Raw genomic sequence first — 22,211 nt, forward strand, 5'->3', positions numbered from 1 at the left:
ATTTTAGATTTTTTATAAGCATTAACTTATAATGATAAGCATTTTTATAATAAATAGACAGAGAGTAAGAAAGAGAGGGATTATTGAACGGAAAATCAAAAATGATCAAAATAGTCAGCCTTTATTTTGAATTCCATATTGTTCATAAGGTAGTTTGGCAACTGTGACATCCACGTGCTTTTATTTATTTACTTCTTGATATACCTGCTGGTATGTCATTTATCATCTAGCTCTTTATATAATTTAATTTTTCAATTTTTTAAGTATATATTTCGTCAAATGAATTAAAATGATTGTTTGCTGATGGATTTCTTTATATTAAATATAAATTTGGTTGTTGAATGGTTTTTATTTGATTCCAAATTTCATGTTTGATAAATATTTCTTTTATGTTATTAACAGAAAAGCATCGCTAATTTTTACGGTATATTACCTTTCTAGTTATGACCAATAACTCTGGGAGAACCTATCGCAAAAGAAGAAGAAAATTAAACCCATCTTGTAATGCTAACTTAAATATACATGATCAAAAATATTTCAATTTACTTTGTCATTGGATGGGAACTAAAGGATTCAAGCCTTTGAAGAGATTATGCCCGATGATTTTTAAAGGTGAGTTTCTCAACGAAATATTGGTAATAGCAAAATGTATTAATACCCAATAACGTTAACAAAAATTGAAAAAGGAAAAGAAACTATGTTTAGTGCAAGAAAGCCTATTAAATTGCGGACAATTTAACAAGTTATTCTCAATATAATGCGCAAAGATACAAAACTATTTCAAAGAGCAGTAAAAATTTTTCTTACTATTGACGCCAATGATACTTAGTTAATTGTGGTAATAGGTATTTTGGGGATATTTCCGTACCGTGATCTGTCACGATAAATACAATCGCCAAGGTGCCAAATAGATTTTAAACTTGAAATTGAAAACAAACAAACATGTGATGTTTCATTTTAGTTTATCTTGGGTTACTACCCAGAAGTTGCCAAGACTTGGCGATTATTCTGCCACAGATCACAATACTGAAATCTCCCTGGCATTTTATTTGGAATTTTCAGTATCGGTATATGCACCAAAATAATCAATCACCAAGATTTGGTGCTAACTGGGAACTGGCAAAATAAAAAGGGTGCAAACTTGAAGGGCATAAATGGTGGCCATGTAATATTTTTTAAAATGTTTTACAAGTTAAAACCATTTGGCTTCTTATTGGTCTCAACTGGTACCGATTCAGAAATATATATGTAGTATAGCTTTTTATTTTTTAATGTTATTTTTTAATTATTTATGTAATGTGTTTAAATTACTACTTTCATGACTCGTGTTTGTAAATATGTTATAATACTAAATTATCAATTTGCTAAATCATTTAAATAAAGGATCATAATAGGAGTGGCTATCTCTACTCAAAAACCTGATCTGTGTAAACATCTGAGCATTTCGAATCAAATGATGTTAAATATTATCATGTTAAATTTATCATGTAAAATAAAGTTTTTATGATTTAATTTCAATTATACCTTTTATGTTCTTTGACTTTGATATGTAGAATTTATCTTCCTGAAAGATAGCTGCAGGAATATTTCTCTTTTTGTATCTTTTTGCTTTAACTGAAATTGTCCAACGGCCAGGTGAAACTGCCCAGTTGTTGTACTTGAAAGGAATTAAAAAAAAGGGTACAGGATTCGGGTGTGAGTTTATCCTTTGAGTTTGTTCCAGTCTTTATTTTTTAGTTTCTTTTGTGCCATTGGCTTGTTGTTGTCAAAATTGATAAATATTTTGGTGCAGATACCTAAATGGAAATTTTCTCAAAGTTTAATTGGCTAAAAAGGGACATTAATATTTTGCTTTTTTGTTGTTTAGAATCTGGTAGAGGTTTGATGGCTAAAGAAAGAATTTCTAGAGGTGATGTTATTGTTGCAATTCCTGAAAAATTGCTAATAACTCCTGTCAAAGTTTTATCATTATACTTGGGTGATTATTTTGAAAAGTAAGTACATCAATATTTTTCAGGTCTCAAAATTTATGTTTCTCATCATGCCTGGGCAAATAAAAATTTCGATTAGGTTAAATAACCTTGCACAAATTATGAAAAAAGGTACTATTGAATTGTTTGAGCATGTATTTTATGAAGTAAAATACTCACTAGGGGATATAAGTCCATAGAATATATGTCCGATTTGATATTTTTCAAGCTCTGATATTTACTAAACAGCTTAATTGCAGTATTTTGTCTTTAATCTCATTTTAATAAAATGAAGGAAAGTAACATGCCATTACAATAAAAGTTTGTAATTGGATGGCTTTGCTAAAAAAAAATTTCAGCAACATATTTTTGAGAAACTTTTCATTGTTAAATAATAGTGAAATGTAGAAATGAAATTGCACAAAGCATAAACCTGCAATCAAATATTTAGCTGGTAAACTGCACCAACTGAAAAGTGCACAAATTTCCTGTTTTCATACTATTTGGTGATCACTGCTTTTATTATTATTTTTTTAAAAATATACAATAGTTTTTAGTTATTTTATGCTTATTTTCATTTGATGTTTCTTTGTTAAATAACATGTCAACACCCACTTATGTGTCGATAACATGTCACACCCATATGTCAAAATTATTAATCTTTTTTCTTTTTGTTCGATATATTTTTAAACAACAGGAAAAAAAATTACACAATAGAATTAGGTAAATTGATTTAACGCACTGAGTTTTAAAGGTTTGCCATCACTTATGAAGTTACCAATTTCCTGTTGATTTAAAATTGGATCACAAAATATGCTTATTTTCACCCAAAATATCTTTTCGTTATTTCTATGGATAGCCTTTTGGGATAATCTAGTGTTTATGCAATGTGTTTCATTCCGAAATGATAATGATTTATTTATATTTATACTATTTAAAATTCTAGTTTTGCTATGAGATTTTTTTTCCTTATGCAGTAAAAGTTCATATTAAGGACAATTCACAGTAGCTGATCAAATTTTTGAAGTAGTAAACTTTTAATGAAACACACATTTAGTAAAAAACTGTAAAAACAAATTTCTAAATTGTTATAAGTTTTTTCAAACTGTGTCTAAAAATGAAATAAAGTGCAATTGCTTTAAAATGTGCAAAAAAATTAAAAGAAAAAAAACTATTCAAATTTTTTTATAACTGAAAAAGATAAGAGTCTGGTGCTTGTCTGTTTGTTTTATAAACTTAAAGGGTTACAATTGTAAGAAGAAATTAATAAGTTTAAAGTAATTTTCCAGGATATTGAAATTATGTTCATTTTTCACTTTTCTTTATGGATACTAGAAATAAAAAGAAATATGTTCTGTTTATCCCTTTTTTGTACAAACAAGAAAAAAATATATTTCTCTCAACGATTTGGTGTAAGGATGATATTTTTTTAGCTTGTTATCAGATGTATCTGTATACAATGTAAAATTGTATTAATTTTTTGTATTTTTAATTACAGCATTTTGGTGTTAACTTAATATAGTCACAGACTTTTCCTAATATGCTACATGTGTTGCATTGAACTTTTAGTGTATATGTTTAGATGTGTGTTAATGGTTACATATCATTTAGCTAAAAACAACTTTTATTTTCAGGTATTGTCCCGATGCTTCTGGTCACGAGATACTTAGTGTTTTCTTAATGTATGAAAGAGTAAAATTCCATAGTTCTGAATGGTATCCTTATTTATGTTCCTTACCAGAGTCTTATGATATTCCAGCTTTTCATGATGGTTACCCATTCTCTAAGCTACCAATTAATATTTCATCACTTGCAACGAAACAGATAGAATCTGTAAAAACTGCTTACGAAAAACTAAATTTACTTTTAAAACATTTAGAACAGTCACATCCTATATTTCACAGTACTTTAAATTTCAGTCTTTATAAATGGGCTTGGTGTACTGTTAATACTAGGTGTGTACATATGGATTGTTTTCGAGAAAATTGTCCTGGAAAGTTTTGCACTTTTCATCTAGCATTGGCACCTTATTTAGATTTGCTTAATCATAACTGTGAAGTGCAAGTAAATATTTTAAATGTTTAAAAATTTTTTTTTACATCTCGGTTTGTTCAATTTTAACTTTGTTTCTTTATTTTGTTTAGGTAGTAGCTGGATATAATTCTGAAAGAAGACAATACGAAATTAGAAGTTTGTGTGGTTTTAAGAAATATTCTCAAGTCTTTATTAATTATGGGCCTCACAATAATTATACTCTTTTAATTGAATATGGATTCATTGTGAATCAAAATCATAATCATTCTGTAACATTTTCTAGTGGTAAGTTAGTTTTTGTAGCAAGATTTCTGAAAAACTCATGTATTTGGTTATATAATCAAAATATGTGTTTCAAATTATTTTTACTGAAATGGTTTTATGTAGTGTTATGTTGGTATGAGCTATATATTTCATATTGTTCTTTTAAATAGGAGAAATATTAAATATTTTTTGCCTATTTGGTGTTTTAAGTAATGCATGAACTTCTGTTCTATAGGCATTTTGAATATTTCTGAAAAGCATAGTGCATACTTTGTACTATGTAAACTAAAAAAAAAAAAAAAAAATGTGAATAAAGCACAACTAAAACTTTAGAAATGGACATACTATAGTTTTGGTTCTAAAAACGAAATTACAATAGAGATGTAAAGAGACAAACATGCGCAAAGTGGCTTAACCGTTAGGGACAGAGGGCCAAGTTTGAACAAAATAATAAAAGGAGCAAGATAAAAAACAAGTGTAAGGATGTTTGGCGTGAACCTCTGGGTGCAAAAAGTTAAATTAAAATAGATTTCTGAACATTGGAGAATAGTGGGTTACTTGAAAGATCAATAACTGAACTATTAGAATTTTTAAAAATATGGAATGATTTCCAGAAATCATTCCATATTTTCGGTAGATGCAAAGTAGTGTTGAATGCATCGTAAGCAAGTGCATTTATGTTATTTAAATTACTAAAATGTTTGTGACATAATTTGTATAAATGTTGCATAATTAAGCTCTTTTAATAATTGCTTAGATTTTAACAATGATTTTTATCACAGAAATATGTGCTCTTTTAATTTAATAAACACTATGCTTCTATTATATGCAAGAAAAAATTAAAATCACATGATCTCGCCATTTTAAAGTTTTTGCACTTCATCTTACTTTTGAGTTATATGTTTATGCGTATACAAAGTATTATGCTTATGTTCTTTTATGCATGTTTTAGTAAATAAATATAAAAAATGATACTTTAAAAGTATTTATACTGATTCATTGGTTAGTTACAATTTTTCTTACAAAGTTACAAAAATCTTACAATGAATTAGTAATTAGTTAGCTAAGAATAAATTAAAATCTTTGTATCCAAAACCTTCTAAACATGGTTTATTTAACGTTAAATACCTAAAATGTTGCTAATTTGAAAATATTCATTATCAAATTAGACTTTTTTAATTTTGCTATTTTCAACTTGTTAAATTTTTTTTAAAAAATAAGGTAAAAAACATAGACTGAATTTAAATGCATTAAAAAAATATAAGAATAAAACTATTTGGTTTTTCTAGGAAAGTGCAAGTGTAAGAAAAAGAAAATATTATTTCATCAATTTTGCAGTAATTTGCTTATAAAAATGCTTCTTTTCTCCTTAAAAGAAAGCCCAATAAAACCGTTTAAACTCTCCTGAAATAAATAAGATAAATGAAGCTAATTTAAATTAAAATTAATCCAATAAACATGTTAAAAAGTTCAAGTAATTTACTTAATGTTTTATTAAAAGAAATACTATCAGTTAACATTATGTTAAAAAATGTTGTGATTTTCAGAAAATAAAGTAACTTTATTTTTTGACTTAACTTTAAAAAAAAAATTAAATAAAAAACGTAAAAATGATCTTTTTAATGTTTAGAAATATTCAATAATTCTATTGCTTTGTCATTTTCTATATTTTAATTTTTGATTTTATTTTTTATTAAAAATTGCACCAACTTCAGCTGTTATTTAAATAATCATAAAATTTTGCGCAAATTTTATAATTCATGGTACTATTTTAATCATGTTTCATTTTATTTTTCACTATATTTAGTGGAAATTCTTGATGCATGTAAGCAGTGCCATTTTATTTCATCAGTATCAGAAAAACTGAAATTTATTCTCAGTAATGATATTTTAAGGTAAGAATATTTTTAAAGAAATTTATGTCTATTCTAAATTCATATATTACTCAAATGTTCTTAAATTGTGATTGAAATGGAATTCATTAAGTGACATTTAAGTATTAATTGAATTAAAATTTAAAAAAAAAAAGCACTGTAAAAGTTTTATAATTTTGTGGTTGTGCAGACACCAATTTTAATTTGGGCAATTTCGTTAGGATTGAAGTGTGCTTTCTTTGTTAAAATATTAACAGCTGGTATTTTGGGTTTGGTTTATGCCCATTCATTTATCTTGTATCTGTAAACACTAGCTGAAAATGTTTGCAAACATTAGTTTAACAGTCAATAGCTAAACAAAATTTTCCCGACAATGGTAAAAAATATTGAAGTCTTAAAAAAAAACATTAAAATTTGTTTGTTCCCATGATTTTGTTTATTCAGCCTATTTATTTATGTCTTCTTTCTAACTCACGTTTAAATATAGTCATGCTGTAACTTAATTTTATTCTAGACAACTTTTCTTCCTTTTGTGTTTGAGCATTGATAATGTTGCTTGTTTATGCTATCAAAATAGCTGTATGTCTGCTTTCACAAGTGATCATTGCACTTTTTTTTCCTGCTGCCTAATTTACATTTTGTACTGCTGTATCATTTCACGTAACTTACCTGAAATATTTTTCTTCCTTTTGCGTTTTAGAATTGATGAGAATACTTCGTTGTTGTATTAAAACAACTGTTGGTTTTAACTATTGTCATATGTGATCATTTCCTTGTTTTTTGCATTGCATATCTGAAACTTATTTTTCTTTTTTCTGTGTTTTATTGATGAGGATGCATTTTAGTAGTATCAAAGCAACTCTATATATTTGTTACTGTCACATATGATCATTACATTCTTTCTTTTGCATTTCTTTACCATTCTACATTACTTACATGAAATATTTCTCTTTCGTTTGTGCTTTAGCATTGATGAGGATGCATCTTTGTAGTACTAAAACAACTGTATTTCTTAACTTTGTCACTACATACATTGTTTTTTTTTTAATTACATTTTACATTATTTTCCTGGAATATTTCTCTTCTTTCTGTGCATTTATTAGGGTGCGTCTTTGTGGTATCAAAACAACTGCATATCGTAGCTATTTCCATATATAATCATTACATTGTTTTTTTTTGTCAGTTTTTATTACATGAAATATTTCTCTTCCTTTTATGTTCTAACATTGATGAGGACGCATCAATATCAAAACAACTATGTCTTAACTGTTGTCACAAGTGATTATTACGTCCCCCCCCCCATTTCTTTACCATTAGCATTGTCTACTTGGAACATTTATCTTCCTTCTGTTTTAGCATTGATTGCTAGGATGGTTGTTTATTGCCTGAAAACAAGTCAAAACATGTATGTCATATGTATTTTCACATGTGATCATTACATTGTTATTTTGCTTTACTTACCAGGAATATTTCTTTTTTTTTTGTGTTTTGCCATAGATTGAGATACTTCCTAATATCAAAACCCTTCTATTGTTACATCAGATTTGCTTTTATGAAATTTTCTAGGGAAAAATCAATTAAGGGGGAATTTTAATTATTTCATTTAGAGAGAAAATATTAGCATAATGTTTCTGTTATCTTACTCTTTATTTTGTTGTGTGTGTAGAAGTGGAGTATTTGTTTACTTGTTGCTCAGTTAAGCAGCACCAACATAATTTGTATAAATTTTTTTTAAAGTTATTTTCTTAATTTACATTTTTGTATGTGCTTTTACTGAAAACTGAGTATTAAATTAATGATGACAAGTTTTTAAAGGCTTAGCTTTAAGCTGAAGTTATTTATGTACTTTTTAAAAAATTTAATATTATGTGCAGAAAATATTATGAAATGAAAAGTAAGTTCAATAAAATTACTCTTATTACATTTGGTTTAAAGTTTTTAAAATTTTGCTTGTATGTGATTATTACTAAAATGTGTCATATGCTAGTTACTAATAATTTTTGTGCATAATTTTATTTTAAGGTAGTAAAAAGATATGTAAAAAAATTTGATAGCTTTAGTTTTAGAAATTAATTTACATATATATTTTAAATAATTAAAGATAACTGCATTGTCCACAGCTTGAGAAATTACATGAGGTACAAGATACAAGCACAATTATTACAATTGAACATTGCAAATGAGTTAGCTTTTTTAAAGATATTTTTAATTCAACAATTTGCTTTTCTCATACAATCTTGTCTTTATGATTTTTTAAGATTAAAAATGTTTGATTTCCTTTAACATAAATATTTCTACAGCCAAAGAGAAATAAAAAAATATAATATTATATTGTCACTATAAATTAAAAATAAAGCATTCCTGCAAAGACTGTGCTTTATCCTCAAACGTATAGTAAGTATGCATATCTTTTGTATGTAATTTTAACAGGATATGTTTTTATTATTGTGAATCATGATAATTTAAATTTGTTGTTACAAGTACATTGCAGTTGTAGTTTATTTAACATAGAGTTATTATTTTTTTAGCAATGCTGTCTGTTCACATGATGGTCTGAGCTGGAATTTAGTTGTAATTTTGAGAATTTTGACGTCAGAAAACCAATTAAAGTAAATATTTCATTGATAAAATAGTTTACTACCATGGTCAGGGAATGATCTTGAAATCCAGGGGCTGTAGGCAGAAAATTGTCAGGTGGTGCTGCTGATTGTAACTTTAAACCAAATTTACTTGTTGTTTGTACACAAAAGACTTTTAAATTTTTTGTAACATAAGTAAATTATGATATCTTAGTAAATTTGAGCTAATATTTATTCAATTTTTGCCAGCTAATATTAATTATAGACAATTCTTAAGGAGAAACACACAAAAAAATTATTTGATTATTTAGGGGACCCCCAGAAAAGTGGGGGCCCTAAAGCCCAGGCTTTATGATAAATCAGACCCTGACTATCATATGAAAGCTATTACTACTTGTTTTATTGTGCTTTTTACACTATATGGTTAGAAGATTTGTGCTGTCATGCTACAGATTCATTGGTACCATCTTTCCTGGAAAAAAAGAAAGGAGACAGTTTTGGAATACTGACTCTATTTACCGACAGCTGGTTTCAAAGTCCTGTAGCCTTAACTCTCATGACTTCGGCCGATAACTGACTGTTTCCAGAGTGATTTATTTCTAAATATTATTTTTAATTTAAATTGGTTAGATTAATTATTTTAAAACATTACTTTTATAAGTTTGTATTTTTATGACAAGTTACTAACGATAAATCTAACAAATTATAGACTATAATGTTTACTGAATAATCCTAATGCAAAACTTTAACTTAATTTGATTAAATTTCATATTTTTGCAATACATTGTTATGTATTTTATACTAACTTTATAACCAACCATTGTCATCATCAGGGTGACAGCACTGGATAGGCCCTGCCCTTCTTGAGGATTCTCTACCATTCTGACCTCTTCTTACACGCAATTCTTTGGTTTTGACAGTTCAGTACAAAAAAGTTCTTATCTATAGAATCGGACTATCTGAGTTTGGGTCTTCCCCATGGTAGATTTTTAGATCGTCTATTCATAAAAGTGCTTTTAGATGTATATTGATCCAGTGACTGCATTAGATGGAAAGCCCTTTTCATCCCTTGAAATTTGATACATTTAGTAATGTCATGTTCTTTATAAAAGTGGTAAAGTTCATGTTGAATCTCCTTCCCCATAGTCCGTTAATCTGGACAGCACCGAGCACCGAAAATACTTTGAAACATTTTTCTTTCGAAAGCACTTATTGTACATTCATCTTTTGAGGTTATAATCTATGATACCGTGGCATATGTAAGTACAGATCTTTTAAGTACTTTATATAGTAGTATCTTGGTACTAAAAAATCTAAGGATACTAGACCTCAGAAATCTTTGTATCCAATGTTTTGATCTAATATCTTTAAGACTTAAAGAAGCACATTGTGGTTGCTAACTAGGGAGTCACTACTTCTCATGACTATTTACATGGATACTTATTTTTTCTTTGACTGTTCCCCCTGTTTTATAGGGAAGTATAAGGGTTTTAACCAAAGCTTATTGTGTTCTCATCTTCAAGACAAACGTTTTTGTGTTGATGATTATTTTAATAATTAAACTTTACTTGGTTGCTCAAGGGGAGTTATGGTTCTTGGATTCACCCCTAATGTAAAGGTAAATAATCAGTCTTCATAATCAATGCAAACCAAACGGTTTTTACATCTAAATGTAAGAAAATATTTGAATAAAAAAGTTAGCACAATTAGCGACTGACAATTCATGCATAGTTAATTCTTTATTAGGATAAATCAACAAGTGAAGGAACACTACCCAGTGAAGGAACATTTCATATATATTGATTAAAAATAAGAATTTGAAAGTTTTTCTTTAGATTGATTGGTAACAATAGTTTACTGCCAAACAATAGGAAAGCAATGTTTTGGATTACCTGTTCAAATAGACTTCTCTGGAGAAATTTTTGAATTTGTTATTATCTCTGCAACGCCTTGTTTCTTTAAAAAAATTATAAGGTGAGAGTTTGTATTTATATGTTTGAAGTGGAATTAATTGCATGTAATAGTTTTATTTTTCTCACTGTGAAAAAGAGAATTCAAAATATAGTTATTGAAGTTACGTTTTATTTATTTTTAAGCATCATAGCATAATAAAGTACTGAGATAAGGGGGTGTTTATTCACTGGATCACCAAACGATGAAAAACTAGTGAAGGAACAAGTATTCCTTTACTAGGTGTTTTTCTAAGTTAATGAAAATAAAAGATAAACTTTAATTTGCTTGTACCTTTCGTGATGTTCCGCATCAAAAGTATGTTAAAAATACTAAAACAACTTCTAACCAGTGAGGGAACAGGCATGCTCCTTTACTGGGCATAGATTTCCCAGTGAATGAACAGTATGTGTTAATATGTTGACACTTTAATTTTCAATTCATGATTACAAAAAAAGTTAACATTTTCCAAGTATTTATATGTTATAATTTCAAGAATCAGCTTGTTTTTAAATATTTGTATGGCTTATAAATTCACAAAGAGCATTAAAAAATAGCCAAATCTAAGTGTTCCTTTACTGGGTGTTCATTCACTGGTAAGAGCTGTTCCTTCACTTGGTCTTCTTACTACTTGTTATTTGATCCTCCAAAACTTTAAAACAATATTATATAAGTTCTCTACAATTTTTTTACATAATTTGCAATTAGTAACAAATATGTTGACACTGTCATTTAACTAAAATTACGAATTTTGAAATTAATATGATTTTCTAAAAGGCAAGCGAAGCTTAAGTGTTCCCTCACTGGTTAGTTTACCTTATTAGAAGTAATTAAAATGTTAATATGCACATTAAATCTATTATCTACTTTTACACTTACAAAAGAGAAAGTAGAATTCTGTTTATAAATTAATTCAGAAATATAAAAGACAGTATGAACTGTGAGCATTTTAGATACAGAATTTCAAGTTCATTGCCATTTGTTAGGCCTGAGATTTTACTAGAATTTTAGGTCCATGAACTATCAGAGGTCTTAAGGTGAAATATTTCATTCATTCTTCTGGACTAAAGGAAGCAATTACAAGATTATAAGCGTGGAATAAAGGAAGTCGTTTTCGTAAAATTCAAACTGTTATGTAAATGAATGTGTCATCACATTTATGACAATGAAAGGAAAGCATGTGACATGAGTTGCAGAGAGAAAGAAAATTGACAAGCAAAGCCCTAAAGTCTTGGTAAAATAAAAATAGCTACATGTGACTGCATGCGTTAGTCAGATATAAAAGAACAGATTGTTATGAACCATCATTCTGAATAAATAGTTTTTTTTATACATGTACATTAATTATATTTAGGAGTTGATTAAACTTTGAAATACATCAAGTAATGAAACAACTAATAAAGCATTTAAGATTGTTGATGCACTGAAAAAGAATGGGATAAAACTGATGAGTTGATGGTATATGTCTTAAACCACTTAAGTTTAAAAATAAGATCATACTTTGAAAAACATTTTATACATTTCTATGGTGTTTTTAACTGATTTGATAAAAGCTTTAAAATAAGTTCCTTTTGTTTGGTTTTTAAATTTTTATTATGCTGTAAAACTGATAAAAACCGTTTATATACTAATTAATTTGTGCAGATGATATTTTAAGTTACGAAATTAGACGAATTTACATACCCTCTGAATAAACATACCTTTTTTTTTACATATTCGGACTCTTGACCCTCAAAATAAGGAAGACAGATAATAAGGAAGACAGATGACCCTCAAAATAAGGTAGTCAGGAAAATATGATCTCAGTAGTTTGGTCAAGGGAGCATTTAAAACTTTTGATCCATGAACCTTTTGAAATACATTTTTTAAAAATTGGTCTTTTTCTCTTGGTTTAATTATTTTTGAAACAAAAATGGTAGGCTTTAACTGAAACATAAATCAATCACTAAAAAAATAATAATTTTACAGAACAAATTAATAATGCTGCCCTAGGTTGGACAAGGCCTAAAGTCTGGAAATTTATAGAGTCGGGTCGAGTTCAATATAGGACCGCAAACGCTTTATTTTAACTTTACTTTATGTGTACTTCTCCAGAACTGATGAAACGCGTAAAAATATTTTTGCACACGATTATAAAACTCCTGTGCATTATTTTAATGCAAAAAAATAATTATAAGATTATAATTTTTTTATTAATTTTAATTGTGAGTTTAAAAACATTTAATTTTAAAGTATATAAATTTTTATACCATTTTAATTTACATAGTTTTAAATGAGGAAACCTCAAATTTTTATTCCATTTTAAACTACACAGTTTTAAATCACAAAATTTAAAGTTTTATAAAAATGGGTCGATTAGTTCTTGAAAAATCTAAAAATTCGACTTATTTGAGATAGCGGAATACGCAAAAAATTAAATTAGCATTAAAGAGCTCGTCTGCTTTCCTGCCTTAAGTATTGGCACCATATTTTCCAGATTGTGGTGACCCCCATATTTTGATTATAAGAGATTCAAATATGTCGAAAAAAAAAGATATGTTTATCTGGAGTAAGTTAGTTTTATTATGCGAATTCCTGATTTTCTGCATTATTATGGTTAGGTCCTCGAATCATTGAGATTGAGTTCTAGGAGTTCCAGTACGGGAAAACCCGGTTGTTTGTTCGATCAAAAATTATTTGGACACCTTTTTTTTATTTTAATTTTTAAAGAAAGCGCATTTGTAGATGCCAACTCGGTAGTCTTATAATTTTATAGTGTAAAAACAATTTAAAAAAAACTTAATTTGTTTAATTTTGCACTTGAAATCTACATTGCCTGTTTCACAGTTTAAAATTATTGCATATATTGGTGATTAAAATCATTGTAAATCAAATTTATTAATTCAAACATAAAATTTTTAATCTTAAAATCTTCTTCCAATTTTTAATATTGAAAAAAAAATCTGTTTAAGGGATAGAAGTTGACATGTGCTTTCAGTACATTTGGAGGTTCAGTGTACAGTATTGTGTACACTGAACCAACAATTTACTATGAGCACCACTTTAAAATTTTGTTAGGGCACTCAGATCCTGCATGATTAAAGAGTCCTTAGCAGCAAAATAACTTGGGGCCCTCATAGGACCAATATTCACGAATTTTGGCACAATACGGATTCAAAAGGCAGTTGTTTTCCTATATGGGCCATTTACAGAATTGTCCGATTCGCTTGATATTTTACAGCCACTTCCAATAATTTGGTCTAATAATTATCATATACTAATATAATACTTGATATAATAAATATTTATATAATATATCGTCTAATTTATCCAATCGTCGAATTTATATTATATATTGCCTAATTTAACCAATTGATACACGCACGTAAACAAGTGCAAACCGGTTTCAGTAGCGTAAAGACAATAAGGCTGTATAGTATCACCTGATAATTAAGATTTTACATAAAATCTTTTTGTGTTTTTTTTCCGGATTTTTTTATTATTATTTTTCTTTTTCCCTTTCTTCATTGTTCTGTAATTTTTCATGTTTTCTCTACATTTTTGAACTTATATATATATATATCATTAACATAATTTTTTTAATTTATTTATTTTAATAATAGGGATTGGAAATCTATTTTGCATGATGGTTCAAAGCTGTCTGCTGATGAACTGAACTATGAGAAGTTGAAGAAAAAACTATTGAGCATAAAGATTAATGATTATAATTTTGTCTATGATAGGAATTCAGTTGAATATTCATATCTTGAAAAAATTATCGAAGAATTGTCATCAATTGATAAACTGATTTTAATAAAAGCTTTAAAATAAGAGATTTTGTCTGATGTTTTATTTTGTTGTCTCTTTTAGTATTTTTTTTTTTTTTGAAAATCTGCAACCACAGATTTTAAAATTGCATACATTTTTTTATGGAAAAGAAAATTATATCTTTTTATCTCAACAAGTCAATATTATTTTCTCAAAGTTAATATTACAGATTGCAGTGAAGATAGCTCGGAAACTGACAAAACGAGAGCTGGCAAGTGCTTCGCCTACACCCTCTTTACAAAGACGCTGGTTGTCACCACTGTTTATAATTAGGGTGACCAGACGTCCCCGATTTCCGGGGATTGTCCCCGGCTAGGACCTCGTGTCCCCGGTCGGTTTGCGTCCCCGGTTTTGTCCCCGGTTATAAAATTGAAAAATTTTGTGCAAAATATTTGATAAAAATATGTTATTTGTAATTTTTATTTTCTCAAAAATTTTAATACAAATTAATGTAAGCATTGAAAATTAAATGTAAACTAGTTTTTAAGAACACACTATAACTTATACTACAGAAATTTTGGAACGCATAACTTTAATATCTAGTTATGTTTACATTTTTACTAGGCTGTACGCCAGACATGTTTATATAAGAAAAGAAGTTTAAAACAAGACGTAACATGAATATTAGTTGCTGCTTTTAAAACAATTAATATCTTGGGTTACATAAACTGCCAATATTAGCTAATTTCCACTAAAAACAACAACAATTACTACATTTCCGTTTTATTTTAGAAAAATAACTAAAACATTTTATAAATATCTAACCAATAAAGTATAAAACCATTTTTTATGAAATTGTTATTATTATCACTTACGACTAATTAATTTTTATAAATTCTAATTATTCTACATTTTGAAAACCTCATAATTTGTTATCGTAATAGATATTTAGAAAAATATTTTTATTTCTTTAAAATAGATGTCAATATGGCAACAGAAACAAAAAAAAAGAAAATGCCATTATTTGGGTGATTGGAAAAGCGAGTTTCCATTTATTGAACCGAATCCTGATAATTCTTCCAAAGTAAAATGTACAATGTGTGGAACAACGTTTTCAGTTGAAGTGGTGGACGAACAGCTATAGCAGATCACATTCTTACAATTAAACACAAAGAAGCTTTGGCAACAAAAACGAAATCCGTCAAACAGTTTTTTCGTAAGCTGGAACCATACAAAGAAGAGTTTTACTTAGCAACATATGAAGGAACGCTTGCATTTCACACCATTCGTCACAACCAATCGTTTCGCAGCATGGACTGTACTTCAAATTTACAGAAGAAATTTGTAGACAAGAAATTTTCTTGTGCCCGAACAAAATACGAAGCTATCGCTGTCAATGTTTTTTCTCCGTGGGCATTTCTTGAATTGAAGAAAGATTTACAGTCTGTTCAATTTGTAACAATATCTTACGATACTTCCAATCACAATCATGTAAAATTACTTCCTATTTTAGTGCGGTATTTTCAGTGGGACTGTGCTAAAGATCCAATTAATAAAAAACTTGTATCACTAAACGAAATTAAAGGAGAAACTGCAAAGATTTTATCTTCAGAAATATTAAACGCACTATTCGAGTTCCAATTGAAGGATAAAATGGCTGGTTTGTCTGCGGATAATACTAACACTAATTTTGGAGGATTGTTAAGAAGAGGAACAGAAAATGTTCATACTAAACTTCAAACTGAGTTAGGAAGAGATATTTTTGGTTTTGGGTGTAATGCGCATATTATACATAATGGCGCTAAAACTGTTTTTGATTGTTTGCCTGTAGATATTGAAATTATGGTATCTAAACTTTTTAGTTATTTTAAAATTTACACAGTCCGAATTGAAAGACTGAAAGAATTTTGTGAGTATGCTGACCAAGAATATCATCAAATTTTAGGACACATTCATGTTAGGTGGTTGACATTACTTGTAGAAAGAATTCTTAAAATTTATTCATCTCTTAAAGAATTTATGTTGTCTGAAAAAAAGTGCCCAAAAATCTTGGAAGAATTATTTTGAGAGTGAAACAACCGAGTTATGGTTGTTTTTTGCGCATTCGCATGCTGCAATTTTTAATGAAAGCATCTTGAAAATTGAAAGCGATGACAAATGTGCTATTGAATCTGGAGCGGTTGTCAAGGATTTGATATTTAAATTGAAAGCACGAAAGAATGCCAAATTTGTTCCACTTGCTGTAAAACCTGAATTGACTAAATTGATTGCTGAGAATATCATTACTGAATATTCTTATTTAGAAACGTCGAAAGAATTCTATGAAGCTGCGATTTCATATTTAGAAGCTTGGAACGATAACAACGATGATACGTCTGATTTGAAGTGCCTTCTTTTAGATTGTAAGCCTTCACGGTCTGAATTCGACGAGGCAGTTCTGTCTCTCTCTTCAAAATGTGCAATTTTGAATGTTAATTCCGACGATTTATTTGACGAGTTTACTTATCTTGAAGGTTATTTGGATTCAAAAGACGATAAATGGTACCAATCCGTACACATAACAGACAAATGGCGTGAAATAAACAATTATTTTCAAAAAAACAATATACCATTTACAAATATCAAAAGAATTGTTGAGCTTGCAATGTGCTGGCCAAGCAGCAATGCACCTGTAGAACTATTGGACTAAAGAAAAATCGCGAATGGATGTGAATACAGTGAAAGCGATTTTATCTGTACTGATTAATTTCGATTTTTCATGTGACATATTTTCTCAATTACTCGAAAAAAATCCTGAAATTTTAAAGAAGATGCATTCTTCAGAAAAATACGGTGTTTAGAAATTGTATAATTTTAAAAGCAATACAATTGTTTTGTTAACAGATTTTAAAATTGTATAAAAATGCTATGATCACGATTTTAGCGATATAATTTATATAGGGTAAACTAACCAGTGAAGGAACACTTAAGCTTCGCTTGCCTTTTAAAAATTCATATTAATTTCAAAATTCGTAATTTCAGTTAAATGACAGTGTCAACATATTTGTTACTAATTGCAAATTACGTAAAAAAATTGTCGAGAACTTACATAATATTGTTCTAAAATTTTGGAGGTTTAAATAACAAGTAGTAAGAAGACCAAGTGAAGGAACAGCTATTACCAGTGAAGGAACACTTAATTTCGGTTATTTTTTAATGCTCTTTATGAATTTATATGCCATACAAATATCTAAAAACAAGCCTATTCTTGAAATTATAACATACAAATACCTGGAAAATGTTAACTTTTTTTTGTAATCATGAATTGAAAAGTAAAGTGTCAACATATTAACACATATTGTTCATTCACTGGGAAATCTATGCCCAGTAAAGGAACATGCCTGTTCCCTCACTGGTTAGTCGTTGTTTTTCGTATTTTTAACATACTTTTGATGCGGAACATCGCTAAAGGTACGAGAAAATTAAAGTTTATCTTTTATTTTCATTAACTTAGAAAAAAAAACAGTAAAGGAACACTTGTTCCTTCACTGGTTTTTCATCATTTGGTGATCCAGTGAATAAACACCCCCTTATCTCAATACTTTATTGTGCTATGATGCTTTAAAAAAATAAAACGTAACTTCAATAACTATATTTTGAATTCTCTTTTTCACAGTGAGAAAAATAAGAGTATTACATGCAATTAATTCCACTTCAAACATATAAATACAAACACTCACCTTATAATTTTTCAACGAAACAAGGTGTTGCAGAGATAATAACAAATTCAAAAATTTTTCCAGAGAAGTCTATTTGACCAGGTAATCCAAAATATTGCTAGATAACTTCCTATTGTTTGGCAGTAAGCTATTGTTACCAATCAATCTAAAGAAAAACTTTCAAATTCTTATTTTTAATCAATATATATGAAATGTTCCTTCACTGGGTAGTTTTCCTTCACTGGTTCGTTTACCCTACTCAATTATAAAAAAAATGTAAACGAAAAAAAATAAATATTTTTTAAGATAAATGATAAATTTTTTTTTCAATTTTTTCTGTCGATAAAATTGGGGGGGGGGGGGGGTAGAGATGAGTGTCCCCGGGATTGCCCGAAAAAATCTGGTCACCCTATTTATAATCGTACACCGATAGAAACAGCTCCAGATTATAGACTTGCATTTCGTGCGTATTTGAATAGGTATTTTAAGTACGATAAACCTGCCATTTCTGGGTCTGTTTGAATGTAATTTTGGAAAATGACCATTAGAAAACAAAAATGATAATGTAGTCGAGTTTTGACACCAAATCAGTTTTAGACTTTTCATGCTCGTGACGCCCAGTAACTTGGAGAGTTTCCCCACAGGAAAAAAATTTCAAAGCTTGTTAAATGAGGTGAACATGGGGGCCACTTAGCAACTCTTTCTGAGTGTTTCTTGGTGTACAAAGATAGGATGCACAGCACAGCCTAAGAGCGTACTATGATATTTCCTGTCAATGATTATTGTTATGCGATTCTCAAGCATTATGATGTGCCGTTCTCTTAAACGTTTATCGCGACATTTTTGAGATAATATATATAATAAAGTAAAATAAGGAAGATTGATTATAGCTATGGTAAGTTTATTATATTTCCTTTGAGTTGATTTTGTTTTTCAACATTTAGAAGAATTATAGAATTTATTACCTTATAGCATTTATTTTGTTGGTATAAATTGCAAACAAAGTAACTTATAACTGAAAACGACATTTGTTCTTTATGAATAAGGAAGAGAAAATGCATCGATGCATAATTATGCATGATAGGGTTAAAATTATATATTGATGATTATTAAATTTATATAGCAATATGACAAAAAAATAATGGTTTTAAAATCCGTTTCTTATTGTTGGAGATGAATTTATTTGGACGGAAGTATCTTGATAGGATTCCTTAATTAACAGAAATAAGGAAATCGAAATCATTGATTGTCATGAATTCTCTCTCTCGTATGTCTGTTAAGGCAGAGAGGTGCGATTGTTCTTGTTTTCCAGTGGCGCCATCTATGGCCAAGAATTCGACTTCCGCCACACCCGTTTATAGGGCAGACGCATTCATACATCCACAGATTGTAATTACCTGAATTAGAGAACGATCAATCTCCAATCCAGTACCCCCAGATTTGTTATGGGAACATGGAGGACTTTGCGACTTGACAGATTTAACGTGCATCAGTCACCATTTGCTACACGGGGAGTCTTCGGTCGGTGGGGTTCGAACCCACGAACTACTGTTATCAATTTAATAAAAGTTATAGAGATATTTTACCTGAAAACTATACATCTCTTATTTAACAGTTTTTATATTAAGTTTTATTTTGATATCAGAGATATTGATATACAGTTATTAAGTTGTCTTCGATTATTTTTATTAACTATTTAATTTTGTATTTTTTTTTTATTTGTATTTTAAAATTGACTGTAACAGTCGTGACTATCTTATTCAAAGTTGTACTATCATACAAAAGTGAATACTTAAAACTAGATGTGTTTTAACTTTGTTACGTTATAAAGTAATTCTATGATGTAATTTGTATTTTAAAATTGACAGTCGTGACTACCTTACTCAAAGTTGCACTCTCATACAAAATTAAATACTTAAATCTAGATGTGTTTTAACTTTGTTATGTTATAAAGTAATTCTATGATGTAATTTGTATTTTAAAATTGACAGTAACAGTCGTGACTACCTTACTCAAAGTTGCACTCTCATACAAAATTAAATACTTAAATCTAGATGTGTTTTAACTTTGTTATGTTATAAAGTAATTCTATGATGTAATTTGTATTTTAAAATTGACAGTAACAGTCGTGACTACCTTACTCAAAGTTGCACTTTCATACAAAATTAAATACTTAAATCTAGATGTGTTTTAATTTTGTTACGTTATAAAATAATTCTATGATGTAATTTGTATTTTAAAATTGACAGTCGTGACTACCTTATTCAAAGTTGCACTCTCATACAAAATTAATTACTTAAATCTGATGTGTTTTAACTTTGTTATGTTATAAAGTAATTCTATGATGTAATTTGTATTTTAAAATTGACAGTAACAGTCGTGACTACCTTACTCAAAGTTGCACTCTCATACAAAATTAAATACTTAAATCTAGATGTGTTTTAATTTTGTTACGTTATAAAATAATTCTATGATGTAATTTGTATTTTAAAATTGACAGTAACAGTCGTGACTACCTTATTCAAAGTTGCACTCTCATACAAAATTAATTACTTAAATCTGATGTGTTTTAACTTTGTTATGTTATAAAGTAATTCTATGATGTAATTTGTATTTTAAAATTGACAGTAACAGTCGTGACTACCTTACTCAAAGTTGCACTCTCATACAAAATTAAATACTTAAATCTAGATGTGTTTTAATTTTGTTACGTTATAAAATAATTCTATGATGTAATTTGTATTTTAAAATTGACAGTAACAGTAGTGACTACCTTATTCAAAGTTGCACTCTCATACAAAATTAATTACTTAAATCTGATGTGTTTTAACTTTGTTATGTTATAAAGTAATTCTATGATGTAATTTGTATTTTAAAATTAACAGTAACAGTCGTGACTACCTTACTCAAAGTTGCACTCTCATACAAAATTAAATACTTAAATCTAGATGTGTTTTAATTTTGTTACGTTATAAAATAATTCTATGATGTAATTTGTATTTTAAAATTGACAGTAACAGTAGTGACTACCTTATTCGAAGTTGCACTCTCATACAAAATTAATTACTTAAATCTAGATGTGTTTTAACTTTGTTATGTTATAAAGTAATTCTATGATGTAATTTGTATTTCAAAATTGACAGTAACAGTCGTGATTACCTTACTCAAAGTTGCACTCTCATACAAAATTAAATACTTAGATCTAGATGTGTTTTAACTTTGTTATGCTATAAAATAATTCTATGATGTAATTTGTATTTTAAAATTGACAGTAACAGTCGTGACTACCTTACTCAAAGTTGCACTCTCATACAAAATTAAGTACTTAAATCTAGATGTGTTTTAACTTTGTTATGTTATAAAGTAATTCTATGATGTAATTTGTATTTTAAAATTGACAGTAACAGTCGTGACTATCTTATTCAAAGTTACACTCTCATACAAAAATCTAGACGTGTTTTAACTTTGTTATATTATAAAATCTGCTGGTTCCGCTTTCGGCTGACCATCTGACCGGAAATCTGCTCCTGCACTCCAAAGCCCAAGGTCAAGAAAACTTAGCTGGGCACAGTAGGCCTTGGCCCTCTATGGGCTGTCGCGCCACTGAGTTTAGTTTAGTAGTCTGTTATAAAATAATACTATGATGTAATTTGTATTTTAAAATTGACAGTAACAGTCGTGACTACCCTATTCAAAGTTGCACTCGCATACAAAATTGAATACTTAAATCTAGATATGTTTCAGTTTTGCTATGTTATAAAATAAATCCATGATGTTATAATTTTATGCAGCATTTTATTTTAAACATGTTTGATTACTGTTGCATAATCATTCAATGTAAATAAATTGCATTTAATTTTATAATATATTTTATGTAAAATTTTGAACAGTCAAAGCATGCAAATTAAAATAATCTATTATATATAATTCTCTTATGTGGCTTCCAAATTTTGGCTGTATTTCTTTTCCTCCGGTGGCAACGTTTGCTTTGTTTTGTTTACGTTTTGAAAACACCAAAGCATTCTGCCTTTTAATGATGTGTTTCTGACCTAATATATATAATTCTCTTACGTGGCTCCCAAATTTTGGCTGAAG

General features: G+C 28.4%; 1 protein-coding gene across 3 annotated transcripts; it reads left to right on the forward strand.

The window, feature by feature from the left end:
* The first annotated feature begins 28 nt into the window (after nucleotides 1-28).
* LOC107440950 (SET domain-containing protein 4) lies at nucleotides 29-14,483 on the forward strand. 3 transcript variants are annotated; one of them, XM_087163624.1, is made up of 8 exons: nucleotides 29-149; nucleotides 442-612; nucleotides 1,868-1,994; nucleotides 3,605-4,034; nucleotides 4,115-4,289; nucleotides 6,076-6,163; nucleotides 8,671-8,751; nucleotides 14,274-14,483. In XM_087163624.1, the coding sequence occupies exons 2-8, from the start codon at nucleotides 444-446 to the stop codon at nucleotides 14,479-14,481; spliced, it is 1,278 nt and encodes a 425-aa protein (XP_087019750.1). In that variant the 5' UTR covers nucleotides 29-149; nucleotides 442-443; the 3' UTR covers nucleotides 14,482-14,483. The 3 variants fall into 3 exon arrangements, with proteins under 3 accessions (XP_087019750.1, XP_087019748.1, XP_087019749.1); XM_087163622.1 differs by having other exon boundaries at nucleotides 71-210; XM_087163623.1 differs by lacking the exon at nucleotides 29-149 and adding an exon at nucleotides 166-333.
* The last annotated feature ends 7,728 nt before the right edge of the window (nucleotides 14,484-22,211 follow it).

The sequence above is a fragment of the Parasteatoda tepidariorum genome, chromosome 5 (genome assembly GCF_982258835.1).
Source record: "Parasteatoda tepidariorum strain Cologne lab strain chromosome 5, Ptep-v5.0, whole genome shotgun sequence".
NCBI lineage: Eukaryota > Metazoa > Arthropoda > Arachnida > Araneae > Theridiidae > Parasteatoda > Parasteatoda tepidariorum.